This window comes from Chaetura pelagica, unplaced genomic scaffold (assembly GCF_000747805.2).
Source record: "Chaetura pelagica isolate M959 unplaced genomic scaffold, ChaPel_1.0 scaffold176, whole genome shotgun sequence".
NCBI classification, from domain to species: Eukaryota; Metazoa; Chordata; class Aves; order Apodiformes; family Apodidae; genus Chaetura; species Chaetura pelagica.
The window spans coordinates 1147319-1166005 of NW_009953484.1; the positions used below are offsets into that span (position 1 = coordinate 1147319).

An 18687-nucleotide genomic window follows, 5' to 3' on the forward strand; every position below is an offset into this window, starting at 1 on the left:
TTTCAGCTCTTTCAGCTTTTTTCAACATACCCAGCTGATGTAAGGGAAAAAGCGCAAGTGATGCAAGTTGCTATACCTTGCTGTAAAAAATGAGAGCTCACCCTCAGTTAAGACTTCCCACTCCTTGGTCCAAAAGTTAACCTTGGAGCTTACAATACTTTATTATTCTTTTGACTAGACATCCATATATTAATGTACTTGTATTTCCATTTTACAAATGGAAGTACTGTATGCAATAGATTTGTCATTATTAAAGTGTCAGTCAAATGAAAGATTTTATTTATTTAGCAACTACCAGTTCTGATCTCCCTTCAAACAGCAGCTAACAAAATGAAAACAAATTCAACTGCAGAACAGCAGCTTACAAGTAGAGCATGAAAATTTCAGTGGAAATCACACTGAGAATGTTAATTGAGAATACAGTAAGACAACTGACTGGCCAGATGTACAACATGTGAACCTATGTCGTGTCAATATATAAAATGTATAGGTTTTTACTAATAAAATGACACAAATGAAGTTCACTACCATCTGAATGCACAGCCAACAAACTCAGAATTTCTGTCTAAACCTCAACCAGTTACTTGCGTAGAAATTTGTTTAATCCCACAAGGAAACTGTTCAGGAACTGGGGAGAGGCAGCCTAGGATTCCTGCCTGAGACAGCTGCAAAGTAGATCAAATTAGGAACATGTCTTCATTGCAGTGAAAGCCAATAGTACTGATGACATTAAGAAAGGAAGAGGGGACCACCAGAGGAAGATTTCTTAGTTGCTTTCTCAGTGAGGCAAGGGAAGGTAGAGAGGCACTTGATAGGAGAGAGGGAAAATAAAGTTTCAGATCACTCACTTGCTTCAGCACAGACTGGGAAGGACAAGGAGCTGTTCATTGTGGTGCTGCTCCAGAAATTACTATGATATTGCAAAAGGCCTTTAGCAGAACCATATTGTAGACTTATGACCAACTTCCCAAAGTTTATCATGATTGATCTTTACAGATCCTGCAATTATCTTAAAATTCTTATAGCTTGCATCCGGCTGCTAGATGTTGCAATACCAAACCAGGAGTTCACTGTCCTGTAGCACCCAAGTCCATGTGCCACTATGGGGCAGTATTGCTTTGTAGATAGCTCAGGGAGCCAGTACAGTTCTCTTCAGCTGACAGATCTCTCTCTCATTTATTTCATAGAATCACTGAATGGTTTGAGCTGGAAGCGACATTAGAGATCATCTAGTTCCAATCCCCCTTCTTGAGCAGGGACATCTCCCACTAGACCAGATTGCTCCAAGCCTCATCCAACCTGGTCTTGAACACTTCCAGGGATGGGGCTTACACAACTTCCCTGGGCAATCTATGCCAGTGTCTCACCACCCCCAAAGTGAATAATTTTTTCATAATGTCTAACCCAAATCTCCCCTCTTCCGAATTCCGATTTTAATCCCTAACCCCATCCTCTCACTAGTTCCTGTACAGATACAAAAACAGAACAAATGCCCACCATGCCAGTAGTGGCATCCAATTGTTCTGTTCCTGCCCTATATTCAAAACCAGTATAGTCAGTATATAAAGATGATTTCACCAATACAACTGCAAAGGTACCTATGTGCACAGCTTGCCTGGAGTGGTACTTGCCCAGAATATTGGAATGCTTCTCGTACTTTTAATAAGAAGCCACTATGTCAGTGTATTCAAGAGCATTTTAAATGCACATTTCAATGTAAATTATTGTCGAAGAGTTTTATTCTTCCTGCTATTCCTGGTTTACTGCATTGAGTGGATGAAGGAATTTTCCTAGTTCAGACTATTTGGCAATAGCAGCCTGTGTTTCTGCTTTGCCACCAACTAGTCTGTCCTGTCTTATTTTCTGCATGGCGTAAGACTGGTGTCTTTCCTTCTGCTAGTGGAAAGCAGACATGACTTCCAGTTGCTGTGCTTTTTTCACCCCTAATTCTGACAGTCTCGCTGTCTATAATTTTATTCACCTGAAGCCAAAAAGGTTATGTCACAACTAGTATAAAAACAGAAGCAGAAATCTAATACCAGCATCATTACAGCCCTGCCTCCAATTTAGAATTCAACACAGGAGCTGTGTCAGACTACAGCAGAAATGGATCCAGTGTCCTTAATTTACGTCTCTTACCTCATCTAGTCTTTACTCCAGCTAAACCATATTTGCCCCAACTGCTGTGCCAACACTGGCAACAGCTGCTAAAACCAGTGTTACCTGGGCTGCTTCTGAAATTCTGACCAGACCAGAGAGTCTCCTGTGCTTCATAGACAAATTACTCCCTGGAAGCCAAACAGTTCCTCTTAAAATGGCAGTAAAAATGACATTGAGAGAGTTTATTGAGAACACAGGTTTAAACAATTCTGTTCAGACCTTTTTCCTATCTATTAATACAATAATACAAACTAAGGGTAACAGAGTTGTGTCTGCTGAATAATTCCATATGAGGGGGAAAAAAAAAAAAAGCTTCAAAAGAAGGCTCCTCAGCAAGCCAGCCTTTCAGACACTACTCTGTTCTCTGTCATTAAACATGACCACTATCCTTAGTCCACCTGACCACTGTGGTTTTCTGCAGCACCCACATTGGTTTAGGTGCACTTTGCACTCAGGATAACAAAGAAAAGTGTAGTTGGAAACACTGATTCTTTAACATCAAGTTTTACCTAGTTTCTCATGAAGGATATAACAGTAATTTGTTCAGTTTTCCCCAATGTTGTCACCTCTTAGAATAGTAAGTTTTCTTTTGGCACCAAACTGTGCTTAGGACCCTGTCTCCCTTCTTGCACCATCACTTGTGATAAAGTGCATTCTCTGACATTTCTAACAGCTAAAGCAATTGTTCCAGAATTTCAGAGAAATCAGATTATTAAAATCTAATGTTGGCTCTTCAGTTTTCATCTCAGTGCCCTCTTCATCCCAGAAGATATCCAGGTCAGAGTATCTTTGCATTTTCCAGTTTTACACAGACTTTTTTCCCCCTCACTTAGTGACAAGTATTCTCACATATTACAAAAAAGTAATGGTCTCCCCAGCACTGCCTTATATAGCTCTTGGAGTAGAATGTCTCTCTAAAAATAGAAATCTCTTTGACATTGAAGCACCAGGCAGCATGGAAACTGCTGCATTTCAAGCTGAAGCTTTTGGAAAGCGTGCCCTGTATTTCCTTTGAAAGTGCCCCACAAATGTGCAAAATGCATGACCTGCCCTGTCATGAACTTTGAATAAATGAGATTTTGTGTTCGCAGCCAGTGCTGTTGCAGCAATAGCTTCTTAGAAACAAGCAGCAAAAAAAAGATAATGTAGCACTGGCAAAAGTTGCTGAATTTACAGCTCTGCAAAACAATACTTTCTTTTACCCCCCTCCCTGCCCTCATACACAACTGCCAGCCTTTCCCTGACTGCCTGACTGGGCAAGATACCCCGAGTGAAGCCCAACACTTGCAGTGAGGACAGAAGGACAGATGAAAACAAGCAAACAGAAATCTCACATGTCAGTAAAGCAGTTTTTCCATTCTCAGGCAGATATCCCTCTTGGGCACACACAAAAGAAAGAGCAGGGGGAACATAAATTCTCTCAGTCCACTTTTTGAAGATGCTGACAGTTTGTTCTTACTAAAGTCAGGAACAGCAAAAGACAACTCTGCCAGAATGCCTGAATTGGAGACTGTAAGATTAGGGGGTCTAACTCTTCAGAGCACTAAGTCCAGGGGTATTAAATAGAGCTCAGCACCTCTGTGTCAGACTTGCTCAGACACGACTCTGCAAGGGCAACAGCCAAAGATGGACTATTGAGCCAGGTTTCTGGCTCCCACATCAGCTTCCACATTTACAGTCTGAATAAAACAGCATTTCCTCTGTGTTCTGACTAAAACCACCCGTTTGCCACACCAAAAAAATTATTCCTTCATCACTGTAATATTCCCCTGCCAGCATGTTTACCATTCAAAGTGCTGTTATTTCCAAATTAACAAATACAACTGAGTACTGATCTTTAAATATTAATTAGGAGATGGGTATATGATGCCAGTCTACAGCTCAAAGTGGATCTTTCAGCCTTCAGTCTCATGTTCTACTCGCAAGATAGTTAATTTTTACTCTGGTTGGTCCCACACTGCAATTCTGATATATAGCCTCATACAGTATTTCATTTAAGAGCTGAAAGGCAGCTAGTGAATGCTAATCTCCATATTAATTTTATGAAACATGCACATATTGACAAAAGGGTTCAAGGATTGCCTACACAAGAAAGGACTAAGTGGGTGACAAAGTAAATCTTAGCAATAGACATGCTTATTCCTATTAATTTTATAATTATTTGGGCTTAAAGCCACTGAAGAAGGAAGACTTTTATGTGACATTTGCATCAATTCAACTATGACCATTTTAAATTGATCAAATTAAATTAAGGTAAATTCTGAATATATTGTAAGCCTTAAAAAATTAAGGCTCAGATAAGGAAATCTTCATGACAGATTATGGGCTTAAATAAACAGTGCTCACTGTTATCAGACGAGTGACAAAGCCCACAGAGGAATGCATTTGTCTACTAGCTGCCTGCAAGATTCAGAAACATCTCTCCAGCCACCATTTTTCCCCTCATTAGGGCTTCCAGCACAAGCATAGAGACTTTGTCTGCTCTGTTGGGAGCACAAAGCAGAAGCAGACCACTGACCTCTCCTGATAAGGATGGATGGGTATCTTTGGTGCACATCCATGCTCTGAGCCACTGCTGCTCTCCTAGCCAGACAAAAGGGAGAGGTGAGGCAGTTGAACATCCAAATTCCCTGATGAGTCATAAGAAAGGAAGTGTCCAGGACAGCAGCCAGGCAACACTGGAAGGGCCTCCACATGAACCTATGTATTGGCATTCACAAAACATTTCCCCAGTTTGGCAGAGCTTTGCTTTCTAAGCAACAAGATGGGTTGGCCTGATACTGCATTCAGTTTTAAAAGGTTGTTTCAAAACATCACACCCTAAGGGTGAGGAATGCTAAGTGAATTAGAAGACCGATAACTGAGTTGGCATGCTTTTTTTGTTTAAATAGGAAGTCCTGGGAAATTGGTCTGAAACTCTACTTCAGGGCTACAGTCCTTAGCCAATATAAATTTGTCCATAAACATATGAGGAATCAGGCCAGTAGAGAAATGTCAGATAAGAATGAAATTTGGGTGAAAGTGCAATAGGTTAGTAGAGAATTTTCAGGGAAGTAAGGAAGCCTGAGACTAGCCAAATTTTTTGTGGGAAGTGAAAGAAACAGGTACAGTTCAAGAGAGCATGTGGTGGAGTTTAATGTGAAATCCTGGTAAACAAAGCTACCAGCTTTTACAGAGGGCCATTTCCTTTAGTCTAACTCTTAAGTTTTACTTAGTTGAACAGTCCAGCTAAAGATGGCCACAAGTAATGGGAGCTGGAACTCAGTCCCTCTATGGAGCTCTCAGCTGAGTTTGGGCCACTGTGTGATTCATACTTCTCCAATGACTTGGAGCTTTGTGCTTTCCTTTGAAGATTAGGCACTGGCTACTTTATTTGTGCACAATACACTAACTGCTTAGTGTGTATTATCTAGATGCTGCATTTACCAGATGCTTGTATTATTTGGTTTCTTTGAACAACCTGACTCATTAGTGCTAGTGCGGTCCCAAAAGCCCCCTTACCCTGAAATTTGAGACCTGGCCCAGTTGTGCTGAGCACTGTACACACAAAGCTCTCATTTCTCCATTGGAAGTGAGATAAAGCTTCTAGTTGCCTCTTCATGATCATCCTGATGTTGCCTAAATTGCTGTCTCAGCAGTGGGGCAAGTAGCAAGAAATACATCACTGGGCAGACATTTCAGTATAACCTTGACATCATTGACAGTGATAACTACAGCCCTCACCGAAACAGAAGCCTGCAAGATGGCATTTGTTTCTTCTTGCTGCCTTTGCTATTCCTTTTTTGATCCTATGCCATGCTTGTATATTTGCAAACTCATGACGTAATGTTAAGGGATTGTCATAAACAATACCATTTCAGGGAAAGGAATAAGGAGACTCAATAACTATTTCATTTTAACTGTCACTGGAGTTACTCTAAGGATTAAATCTGTCGTCTCATAACCAGATTTGTAATGAGAAACCTCCCTCCTTTCCCTCTCTGCCTGTTCCCCATCCCCCACTTCAAGAGAATTTGGGCAGATTACCAATGGAGTGAAAATGAGCCAGGGGAGTCACAAACGACAGAGTAATTGATACAGGATATGAAGCTAGGAATAAGTGGGTTTGACAAAGTGCACACTAGTAGCCGAGTGGCTTATTTGCCTGCTAGTAGGATGGATTTATGGCCTGTATGACACTAATTAAGAAGCCAGTTGTCCCTGCACCCCTGCCACCACAATAAAAAACACACACCCCTCACGCCCCGTCCCACCCCTGCAAGATGCTTGGTCTGAAACGCAGGTCACAGGACAAACTATCAAGTAACGCAAACATGCTTGGGACTAAACTGAGGAAAGCATAAGGATCTCCAGCAAACTCTTTACCTTCAAACTCACCATTCTTCCACCAAGTCAGGAAGATTTTCACATCCCAGCACCATTCTTATCACAGCTTTGGGTAATCTTCCAGCAGTTAAAATAATCAATTTTCTTATTCAAACAAACTGTCTTCTATTTCTTGCTACCTTTGACTCACAGCAAGAAAAATGCTAAGAGTGGTCTGAAGCTCTCAATGATGCACCCTCTACTATTGCTCAGGTCTGTGACAAAGGGCAGTCAAAAGTTGTCCTAGAAGAAAACAGCAAATTACCACACTCTGTCATCAGCCATAGCTGGGACTTGCAAGTCTGCCTCAAACCTCCTTCATAAACTACATCATCTAGGAGTAATTAACTTATCCGAAGTTTATCTTACAGATCTGAGGGTACAGGAAAACTATCTGCAGCTGAAACCTACAAGCCCACCTAAGCTTTCCTGAGACAAACCTGAGGACAACCCCAAAACTTGACAGGAGGTCAGAGCAGTCCAGGCAAAGCAAGGAACCATCTATTAAACACAGGACCCATTAATGATGACTGAATATAAACTTGGCCAGTGCAAGCACTGGTCTATTCTCCTGTACCTTTGCCTGGAATCACAGGAACAAGTTAGAAGCAATTAGTATCACTGAATAAACCCTATTATTATCTTAGCACCACCAGAAGATAAGTACTTTCAGATAGCAGTCTTTGCTTTTTATCTTTCATTTACTTGTTCTTTGACTGTAACTTCGGTATAAGATCTGTGTCACTTTTTCCACTGAAAGCACCTAGTGCGTGGTCTTAGGACCATAATAATAGTGTGAATATATAGCAGTTCCACTGCAGTATCAGTGATGAGAGCTCAGCACAAGATTAGGCAGTGGATATGCTTACCAGAAGGACTGACTATTGTAGTTCTTCCAATGTTGCCTCAAATTGTTCAGAAGCAGATGCTAAAGGCATTATTATTCTCTATTATCCCTTAAAAGTATCATCACAAAAATTATTTTCTTCAGGCCATAAGCTGTACTGTAGCTAAAAGACTTAATGCTACTTATATATCAAAGCCCTCAGTGAAGATGCATTATTTTTTCAATCCCAAACCAGCACTGACTATTCAATTATCTCTCTGAAAAACGAGTGGTGGGAAAGAAGAAATGAAAACATAGCTACAGTGTTCATACAGAGATCAAAGTTGGTTAGGATTTTAAAATAAGCCAAGAAGCTTAAAGCCAGTCAGTATTCAAGCAGGGTAAGAAGGGGGACAGAAATAGAGCAGGCAATGTACAGCCATACTATTGACAGGCAACAGCATCATTCTTCTCCTTGTCACATGGTCACCAATTCACCAGCAGCACCAGTAAAAAAAGAAAATCAGCACAACGTTTTAGTTTCGACACATCAAGTGCAAACATGCAGTAGTATACCCCAAAAAGGGATAGTCCATAGCCAGGTTACACTCTAAATGTGTTGCACAAACTGAATAACAGACTTTAAATGCTGCACCCAAGCTCACTATTGGGAAATGTGCTGCGTCGCTGGCATACCAGATCAATATTTCAGAGGTCATTATCTCATCCCTTCTTCAGCTGCTAACTTCTGATTTCTGCCAGAGAAAGGCAACTGCTAGCAAGATGATACACTAGTACATTAGGCAACACTTTAGGGAATCTGAGCAGGCTCTTCTTTTCACTGAGATCAGTCTGCTCTCTGGTTCCAAATGGCACAAGTGCTCCATCAATATATAAATGGTAATGCATATTCCTTAACCCTCCCACAGAGTATGTACAAGAAATTGTACCAAACTGCATTTGTCAAACATACTATGAAGATAACTGAATCTTGATATAAGTTCTTCTCACGTTATGGGAAGGAGGAGACCACAGTTACCAAACCGAACCAGTGCTGAATTCTTTCTCAGTTCTGGTAAATGGTGAGTCATTTCACATGTACAAAGCAATAGGAGGACTGATTGGATATAGTCAGGTAACATCAGGTAAACCAAAAACTAAATGGTGCTATTTCCCCTCTGCAAGAAATTCCCAAGAATTTTTATATGAATAAACCATGATTAAAGGTTTGCTTTAGCTGTGAGTTGGTAAGTAACGCCAGAACCTTTTGGGCAACTAGATCAGTGGGTTTTAAGGTTAAAAAGTATCTTTGCTGTATGTAGCTTACCATCCTATATCACATAATTTGCCATAAACTCCCATTATATTATAGCACTGTTCAACTTTTCCAATTATGATTAAGGTGATAATCAATGGCAGCACTCCCATGAACTCAAAGAGTAACAATTCTATCTCATCTTCTGGAAAGACTTTTTAGATTTAACCCAACAGTTCAAGAACTGCATCAAACAGTAAAGAACATTAAGCAGTGAAAATTCTGAACACATTAACTAATTTATCCTTCAATGTCTCTAATACTGTATTTTCTCATTTTAAAGCTCATTTAGAAATAAATTAGCTTTACAGTAATGAAAACCATTTCTACTACAGGGGATAGATGTGTCTAGAAGCCTTCCCAGAAGCAAAAAGAGTGTGCTGAACTGCCAAATTCCTCAAATCATCACCCTGCTGCTGGGAAGACAGGAAGTATTTCTGTGCTTACCTTGCAAGCCAAAGATACTTCATTATTCAAAGCTTCCTCTCAGGAAAAGTATTCAGGAGATAGCTAAGAAGTATCTTTGTTCAATCCAATTAATTAACAGATATTTATATGGTCTCTTCAGTCATATGGTGCAAATTCTACATTCATTCCCCAAGGAATGCGACACAGTAAAGGTAAAAATTAGAAAACTATATTCTACTATACTTACACTATCCATATTTATAGTAGCTAAAGTCAGAGCACTCCAGCACACAACATGCCCTAGGGCAAGGCTCATTATTGCATGCCCACTCATTCAGAGGAGCTAGGGAGGGGCTGGATCTCTCACTCCTGATGAATTTGCCCTGTCTGAAAGTTTCACATTGTGGCTTTTACTGTGACTGATGCTGGGAGGAAACTAGCTTGTCTGGTGAAGAAATTCAGTATAGAGAGGATGGGAACTGGTATCACTTTATGTGAACTCACCTCCAGACAGGAGAGATGGCAAATAGCTTGAGCTACACCATGCAGCAGACTCAAACTCAAGTATAGGCAAGGCTAATGACAGACTAGAATTTGGTATACCAGCTCTGAACTCTGAACATTTATAAGAGTAAAATGTATACAGCCATTATGGATTTTGAGAGTCTGTATACAGAATACTCCTACACTAAATCATCCCACTCAAACTCCAGTCCATGCTATTGTGTTATCTCAACAGTATATAACCCAGCTTGATTAAAACGTAATGCCTAAGCTTGAGCTCTCGCCTGCCAAAAATACTGGGCCTTCAATTTAGACCAGAACCTTTTATTTCCAGTGAATTTTTATGGACACAAAGTCTAGACTGGAGTTCTAGGCAAGAACATGTCATAGTGATATGGTTCTGAAAGCCTCTCAAGGAACTCTTAAAATATGCTACCATTACTCAGTTAAATCTGCAAGTGGCTCAAATTCTGAAGATCTGATGACTCTTTCCTGTATGCTTATGTCTATCTTTCTATCTACTGACAACCACTTTTGCTACATTACATGTTCAAAGAAGAAAATAAGAACAAAAAAGTCAGTCACTTTTCTTCATGAACAGGGACAAGGTCTGACAACCAACTGCAGCTTGCCCCGTTTTGTTACCCTGACACGTGGACCAGGATAATTAAATACTCTCTGACCTTAGATTTTCTCAGCTGTCTATCTGAAGCATGTAATGATCTTCAGTATCTGTGTGCCACCGACACATACTGAAGAGATGAATTTTTGACAAATTTAGTTACAGTAGACACCTAGATGCTAACTTCAAAAAGCTTAGATTTGTCAACCAGTAAAACAAGTGGTTCAAGTTTATTATGGTTTTATGCTGGCCTTAAACATATTTAAGATAAACATGTTAGCTAGCTAAATTTACTCCACCAAGCAGTAAGTAGGTCTTTAATTGTAGCACTACTATGTTGTACTTCAGCAGCAAAGCTAAGTTCCACATCCACTTTGTATACTTCCACATGCAGTACTATTTTGCTCTTTGTCAGCAAGCAGAATACAATTTTGGTTTATTGCTTAAATTCTGGATCACTAATCACTGCTTGTGTCTTTGGAATCACCACCTCTTTTACTACCAAGACTAGGTCATATTCAAGTCAGTTGACTTCCTTGTTATTTCTGGTACATAGTCCATTGAACCTGGATTTTTAATGTAATTTTACCTTCTGTTAAAGTTATCTGTCTGTATCCAAAAAGCTTTAGATTCAGAAACATCAAATCTGTATTCAGGATGTTAAATGTTAGACTGGTAAGTGGTTTCTTTTAGGGAAACCATTACAAAAAGAGTGCATCAACAGTTTTTTGTTTTAATACTGGTATGAACAAAGAAAAAAGAGGCAGTGTTGCCACACTCCTAGCCCTACTCCCTCTTTCCCATATATGGATACCCCTTATCTCTGCTTCTTTCCCCTTTTGATCACTCTGACACTGCAGTAAAATAGTTATATCTAAGAAACCAGGCATCCTCTTCTATGCATAGAATCGTATTTCTTCCAACAGTAAGGGAATCACTATCTCTGGAAAACTAAATCCCACCTTGTAACAGCCATTTCATTCACAGGATACTTCTGCATCCAGAAACAGTTTGCAATACAAATAAACAAAACTGATCCTTGTGCTTACAAATGTGAAATAACGTACTAAGACCAAGTGAGAAGTTTTAACTGTGCTTACCTCCAAGTTAGGTAGGTATCCCTGCTTCAAAGTGTAAGGATCACATGCCATAACCTGGGGAACAAATTAAAACAAGCCTTTAGATACCTCTGCATACTAAAAACCCACTAATTTAATCAGTTACCTGTCATACAATCCCAGAAGAGAAATACAAAAATCTTAATGTTACATGGAAGAAATCACATATGGTGGCAGGTAGATAGGACCTGCTTATGGAATTACAATTTACTACACAATTTCTATATAACAGGAAGGCCTAGACAGATTGGTTTTTTCTAAACAGAATATAGTTCACTGCAAGACATCTAAGGGCACAGTTTGCCATTGTAGTAAAAAAAAACAACAACCTGTTGTGTCTGAGAAGGTAACCTTAAATTGGAAATGATTATTCAACAGGAGCATAATAGTAGCCAAAGAACATATCCTTGTTAAGAACCCTTCATCCTTTCTTACCATGATTAATCATCCAGCTAAAAGAAAACAAAGTAACTGATGACAAAGTTTGCAGTTGACATAACTAAAGTAGTAAACAATAACAAAGACAGACAACTGATCCACAGAAGTCCCATTTGCCTGGTAAGCCCTGCTATTCTGGGCAAGGTTTCATCATAAGAAAACACAAGACCAGTCATCAAAGACTCAAGACTTAACACTGAGGATTTAAAAGTGTAAATAAGGTTCACTGAAACAGGCTACAAGCCTTGAGGGCCATACAACAGTTCAGCACAGGCCTTAGGAATCAGATAGGATATTCAACTGAATAGGCTCTTCTAGAGAAGATGACTGAAGTGAACTACTCTACCTGTATGAGCATAAGGCCTGAAATAGCAGGGAAGTGCATTCCCACTACATTCAGTGGCCATATTTTCTGTTGGCTGCTGGCAAACTGAAAAAAAAAATAATCACTAAATAGCTTTGAGAATAACTCATGGAATGCTTGTTTTGAATTGAGAATGTAACTGTGAAAATATATGTATAATTTAAAGTCACATAAATCTTACTTTAATAGATATAGGTTTAGGCTAAATAGGTTCTGCATATGCTCAGAGTTCTCATTTTCTCAGATTGGTTGCTCAGTCAGGCTGAGCAATCACTGACCCTGATTGCTCAGTCAGGCTACATCTGAAGCACATCACTTAGACACATCCCAGATACAGGTGTGTACTCCTAGCAGCACACCAGAATAAGATGTACCTCATACTTCCCAAAAGTCACTAGTAGAAGTAAGAATACAAATTACCGTAACAAGTTCTTAGTCGCACAATTGGAGAACCAGGACTGCAGTGTCCTTAAGCCCATTTGCCGCACTTTAAACTACAACTCTTTGACCTTGTTATCAGGTTCAACATACCTCAGCTCTCTGATCTGCTTATCATAGGGCTCAGACACACAACCAAGATCATCAGCTGGTAAGCTGAGCCCCAGTTGCTGTCTGTGCATTCACTTGCAGCCACAACAAGTAACAGGTGCATCTACTCCAGCTTTTTAGCTTCATCAGGATTAAACTTTTTGAAGCAAGTTTCTCTGTTATTCTGCTTTACCCTATGTTACTTCATAGCATGGAACAATTTGGGGTTGTACATACTAAACTGCTTTCAGGTTAAATCAATACCTGCTACATGGCAGAGTCTCCAGAAGACAGAAGGAGACTAGAGCCAGTTTAAAGTAAATACGACAGCATACACAGCATGAAGGCTGGGCACTCAGGATTAGCTTTCTCCACACAACCCCTTCTGTACCTCATGCTTGCATGAGCACAGCCACTGTGTATCCCTCAATTTATTCATCTCTCACTGATCACAAAATTGACTGAAAATGCCATGTGCTGCAGGCACACATAACTACTCCAGCCCCAGCAGTGTCCCACAGCCAATACCAACCCCCAGTAAGTTACTACCTCATATTTTTCCCCCCACATACCTGTGCCTTGGCGATGCAGTCTCTCACCACTACAGCACCATACTTAGACTTTACTCTCTCTGTTTCCAACCCCAGTCTTTCTGGACTCTCCTGAAGAGCCTCTGAACCGCCCCCAGTCCCTCGTTGCAGCAGCTAATTGTGAATAGGTGCCAGGTGTGTGGTTGAAGAACCTTCCACCAGCCCCCACAGCCTTTGGTCCCAGGCAGCAGTGCTGCTGCTGCTGGGCTGCTCACAAATGGGTCCTGACCCCTCCATGGTTTTCAGATAACAGCAAGTCATCCAGGCTAAGTTTAACATCTCTGTGGATATGAGGAATTGCTCAGCACTTGACATTTTAAGCAGCAAGGGGCACTCCTTGGGAAATTCTGGATACAGGAGTAATCTAGGAACAAAAAAGAAATTATATACTTCAGGTAAATTCTCCAAGTAATCCAGCACTGCTCTTCACACCCTCTAGTAACAGCAATCTAAGCACCTTATATTAGAGAATATTGTAACAAATGGTTCAGAATAAACTGAAGTCTTTATGTACAACTATTTATATACGACACTTTAATATGGTTAAAAATTCAGCAACCTAAAATACCTTATGTGCAGAGCATGCATAGCATTGACTAAAGTCAGTACTGCTGCAATGTCAATACACCTTGTACAACAATTTCCTTAAAACTGTTGGAATTTTGAGTTAATATTTCTATTGCCATTGCATTGGAAATATTGTGACTGGAAGAAAATAGAAGCATTTTAATTATGTGCATGACATATAATTTGAATAATAAAAAGGAAGAGTCCTGATTGAGGGGGAGCAGAAATAAAATGCAGGCAGTATGGGGGGAAAATGGGCTAAAAACCACTTCAGTATGCCCCAGGAGCTGCTGGTGTCTTTGACAGGTTCAGCACCCATAGTACAGCCTCAGCTTTGTTGTGTTACACCAGTATTGCAAACACTGAAAACTACGAAAATCCTTACAAACATCTTTTTCTAGTAGTGATATCCAATTCACAAGTTTTACAGGAAATAATGCTTTGCCTTCCTAAAGAAAACTCCAGCCCAAAGCAAACAGCAGAAACAAGTAACTGAGGAAGCCTGGGCTGCCACATAGGGCAAGAGCAATCACTGCTTTTGGAAGAATCTCATCTGCTTTACAATTATGCCTTGCTTTAAGTTCCTAAGAACTGGATAAAGTTTCTTACTCTCCCCTGTGTGACCAAATTGTATTTCTGCTAAACAAAGCAGCTTTTGTTTCCCAGTGGGATTGTCAAAGGCCTTGTGCCAAAACTACTTCCCTTGAAAGAAAACTGTCCAAAATTTCCATCCACTAACCACATATTTTACTCAGAAGATCCACAAATCTTTTTGTTGAGTTCTTTTGGGATTTGTTGCTGTTTTTGTTATTTTTCCACCCCCAGAAATCGAAAAAAATTTTTGGTTTACATGAGTAAATTATTTGTTCATTTTGGTGTTTTTTCAGAAAAGACAAATAAACAAAATCAGAAACAATTACAGCTTGCCTGGCAAGGCGGTCCACATATTGCTCAGTAACCTGGTGATATCCTGAAGCTAAAACAGCACTAATTATTATGACATATTTCCACCCTAGCAGCAACCTGCTATAATTTACACTGTAAACTGCCTTTGCTGTAATTTACAGTACAACCTGTCAGTGCTTTCCCCTCTCTTTTATTCTCCCAACAGAAACATATATATATATTTAAAAAAGGATAATACTTAAGGTGATTTTATATAGACATTGTTCAAATCTAGGAGGCACAGGTGCATCTGTAGAGAGGCTCGGAAAAGGCTGACACAGTCAGGACATCCATTAATATGTACAGCATGTGCAGTGTGATTCTGAAATGGCAAAATCACATTTACGGTTTGATTTATGTGAATAAATATGGAAATACAACGCTGACAGGAAATTTGCTCTAATGTGCATATAAACTGAAATGCTACTAGAGTGAGCAGTAATTTCTTTCCTGCGTGACCAGTCAAAGAAGGGGTTGAGTTTTTGTATGAAGGTCCAAATATCTCACAATTGTGATCTTTCAACAATTCACAAGACATCAAAATGGACTGAGAGGCTCTCTCAAGAACTTCAAAAGGAAATTCACTGTCCTTGACTGTTTTTGTTGAATGTTACCAAGAAGTCTGTTTAAAAAATTCTGAAACTGGTTGAGCTGCCTACAATTCCTGTAGACCTATTAACATGGCACATTTGCACGACTGCTTTTTGACATAAATGGTAAGGAATGGTTAACAGCTCCTCTCATGAAGCAGCTATAACGGACAGAAATTACCCCAAATTCTCAGACTCTCAATAAAGAATCAGAAACCTATTTTCTTTTCACAATCCAGGTATCACATTATGCTAGTTCAGAGTTCAAACGTTGCTATAATTGCTGTTGACATGTTTTTACAAAAGGGTCACTCTAAACTCTTCCTAGCATCCACTTTAAATATTTATACATTCAGGCCTAAGATGTCTTGTAAAATTTTAATAGCATACCCTCCTACTTAAAAAAACCCACAACACAACAAAACCAATTAAAAAACCTCAAACCAAATCCTAGTCCACAAACACTGTTTAAACTGTCATTTCTTCCCAAAGCACAGGGATGTTTATGCTCTTGCCTAAGGGGAGATAAACAGAGCAGCATACCACTCCATATTTGTAAATGTTAACTCTGAAAGGTAGAACCAGGCTTCTGTTTCTTCACTGCTCTAAAAGCCATAATATGACATATGGGTATGTATAAATTGAAGCAACAAAGATATATGGCCTCAACACAGAAAATGCACTCTCACTCTTTATTCCACATACCATCCTGACTCCAAGAAATTTTTCAAAATTACCTCCAAAAATGCATCTTAGATACCAGCCCAGTGGCCTGACAGTATATTTGGGATAATTCCATGGGTCTGTGGGACAGCTGCACCTTCAAATTTGGTGTATATCATAACTTTTCTGCAGTCACTGGGGACTGACTCTGCTGCTGTGAGTGTAGTAAAACTACACTACTTCTTTAAAAATGTTTAAGGAAATGCTATAAGAATTAATAAAGATAACGTATCGACCCTACAACTGAATATTGTATGAGGCCAAAGTACTCACACCAACAGGCAAAAGATTTACAGCAAAGAACCCAAGGAGAGCCCTTTTATGTGTATGTGTCATTCTAAAATAGACTCTTGCAAGCATCCTGTTTAATATAACATACCGTTTGCCAAATATGTACTTTAAAAATAGCAGTCAACTGTATGGCATACCTTGAGTGGTGTTAAAGCTCTCTAGGTTTTGTTATACAAAGACTATGATAAGTTACAACATGCTGCCAGTGGAAAAAGAATTGAAACAGCAAAGACAGAGCTGCATAAGATCCTTGAATGAGTACTTAACGGGGAAGGTTAAACCATAACAGGCATCTTATAACTTTAATAAATCAGAGCACTTACTCAGATGACTAAACATGGATTTAGGATTTCCAGCAATTCAGATGTTTGTAGTTTGGCAACTAAACCTACAGCTGGGCATCTAAGGAAAAGTGTCCAGCATTACCAGAAGGCTGTATACCTGCAGATCTAAGAGCATGTAGATATGGACATTCTGCCAAGAGGAGCTTAAAGTTATACACCTTATTTTAAAATCTTTGTGTAGATTTCAGTTCTAGCAGTCTTTCATTTTGGTAGAAACTAATGAGATTTTTTGCATTTCTGCAAAAGTGATCAAGTAATTGTTGTCCCAAAATTCTATGTCTCCGTGCTTTTAAAATAAATTCCATCCTGTTGACATCTGGCTCACAAATTTGGTAAAGCAGAGGTTTTTGTATTTTTTAATAGTGAGCAGAACAGCATTAACATCAACTGGGACAAATTATTAATTTGTGTTACTAGAAATTGATGATCTGATCATTTTTCTTCTGTACAGATGGAAGTTGAGGACATGTTTGCTGCTGTTTTCAAATGAACATTAACGGTGCAATCTGGATTTTGCTTTTGACTCATTGTAGGTTCGCAGCAAGAGCAAAGCAGCTAAAGCTGGACTGTGTGAGGGAGATGAGGTGGTGTCTATCAATGGCAAGCCTTGTGGAGACTTAACCTATGCTGAAGTTATTGTTCTGATGGAAAGCTTGACTGACGTCCTGCAGATGCTTATCAAAAGGTACAGGAATGTTCACAATGCTTTGGTGCAGTTCTGTTCAGTGAACCACATGGAAAACACTGGTTTTGAATGCACTCATTTTGCAGACTTCAACTGTGAACTTGTGAGTCTTATAAATGTCTGCAAGTCTGCTTGTCTCTGTGGCAAAGGGAGGGAAGTCAGAATACCTGATGGAAGGAATTAATGTATATAATTTTAACAGCACAATTTAGACAGTATAAAAAGTACAGTCTCAAAATGTAACAATTTTATTTCTTATTAAGTATTCTTAATATGTACAAGGTGTCCACTACCATATCTGCATTCTGCAGAGTCTTCAGTTCAATTATTTATTCCACCCCTTTGAAGCAGTGAAGTGTTGTTACTCCCCATAGATAGGGAAGTGAGGCTTACACAAAGCAAAGGCTGTATAGATGGAGAAAGTGTGTTATACAGATATGCTTGATGATGACATGGCAAATGGTCTTCTTGGGTGGCAAAATGTGTTAGTAGTCTGGAGGGAGAGAGGGTCTGGAAATAACGAATTCTATTTCTGTAGCTGTTAACACTTCACTAGATGAGGTGGGGCAAGTCACTTACAGCTCTCTGGGTCTCAGCGTCCCCATTTACAACACAGTGATAGTGAATTTCAGTTTTCTTTGAAAATGTTTTTTGAGTTTCTTAGACAAGAGAACCTTCATGTAAATTTGCAAGCAAGCCAGCAGTACTGCTCACTGCACATCAGTCTATTCCAATGACTGTTCTGTAATTGTCATGAAGTTCAATACTTGCAATAATGAGTTCAGAACCACCTACAGTAAGCGCTTTCTCCCCAGAGTTTTTGAATTCAGACAAGATGAACTCTGAATTGCCTTAAGTGCGGATAGGAAGAGGAAGAAAAGACCCGAGACTTCCACACTCCTTGTAAGGAATTTTTACTCCCCCCTGAGCTACTGCAGTTCCTTGTGTCTGCTCTCCCACAGGCAGGACCAGGAAGACAGGAGGGGTCAGGATTCATCACAACAGTTAACAGAACAGTGCCACTGCAAAGGCTGAAAGGACTCTGATGCAAAAAAGGCACACGTCTCATTACCAGAAATCTTTAAACAGCATGTGAAATCCCTCTGTGATTTCTGCAAACTGTGCAAAGGAACCTTCCTGAAGTGTGTAGCAGTTCAAAGTTACAGTGTGTCTTCAGAACAAGACGATCTCAAGGAGTATTAATTTTAGTTGTAGCAGACATTTTGAATGGATCAATGTGGTGAGATGAAGGGAACTTTGATAGCTGAGAATTACAGCTTACTGCATAGCACTTGTTTCTGGTT

General features: G+C 39.6%; 1 protein-coding gene across 1 annotated transcript in view; it reads left to right on the forward strand.

The window, feature by feature from the left end:
- SYNPO2 (synaptopodin 2) overlaps window positions 1-18687 on the forward strand; it is an 85065-nt gene that overhangs the window by 40513 nt on the left and 25865 nt on the right. Inside the window, exon 2 of the mRNA XM_009998562.1 lies at window positions 17232-17383. Coding sequence (XP_009996864.1) covers window positions 17232-17383 — 152 coding nt within the window. The remainder of the gene's footprint in view (window positions 1-17231; window positions 17384-18687) is intronic.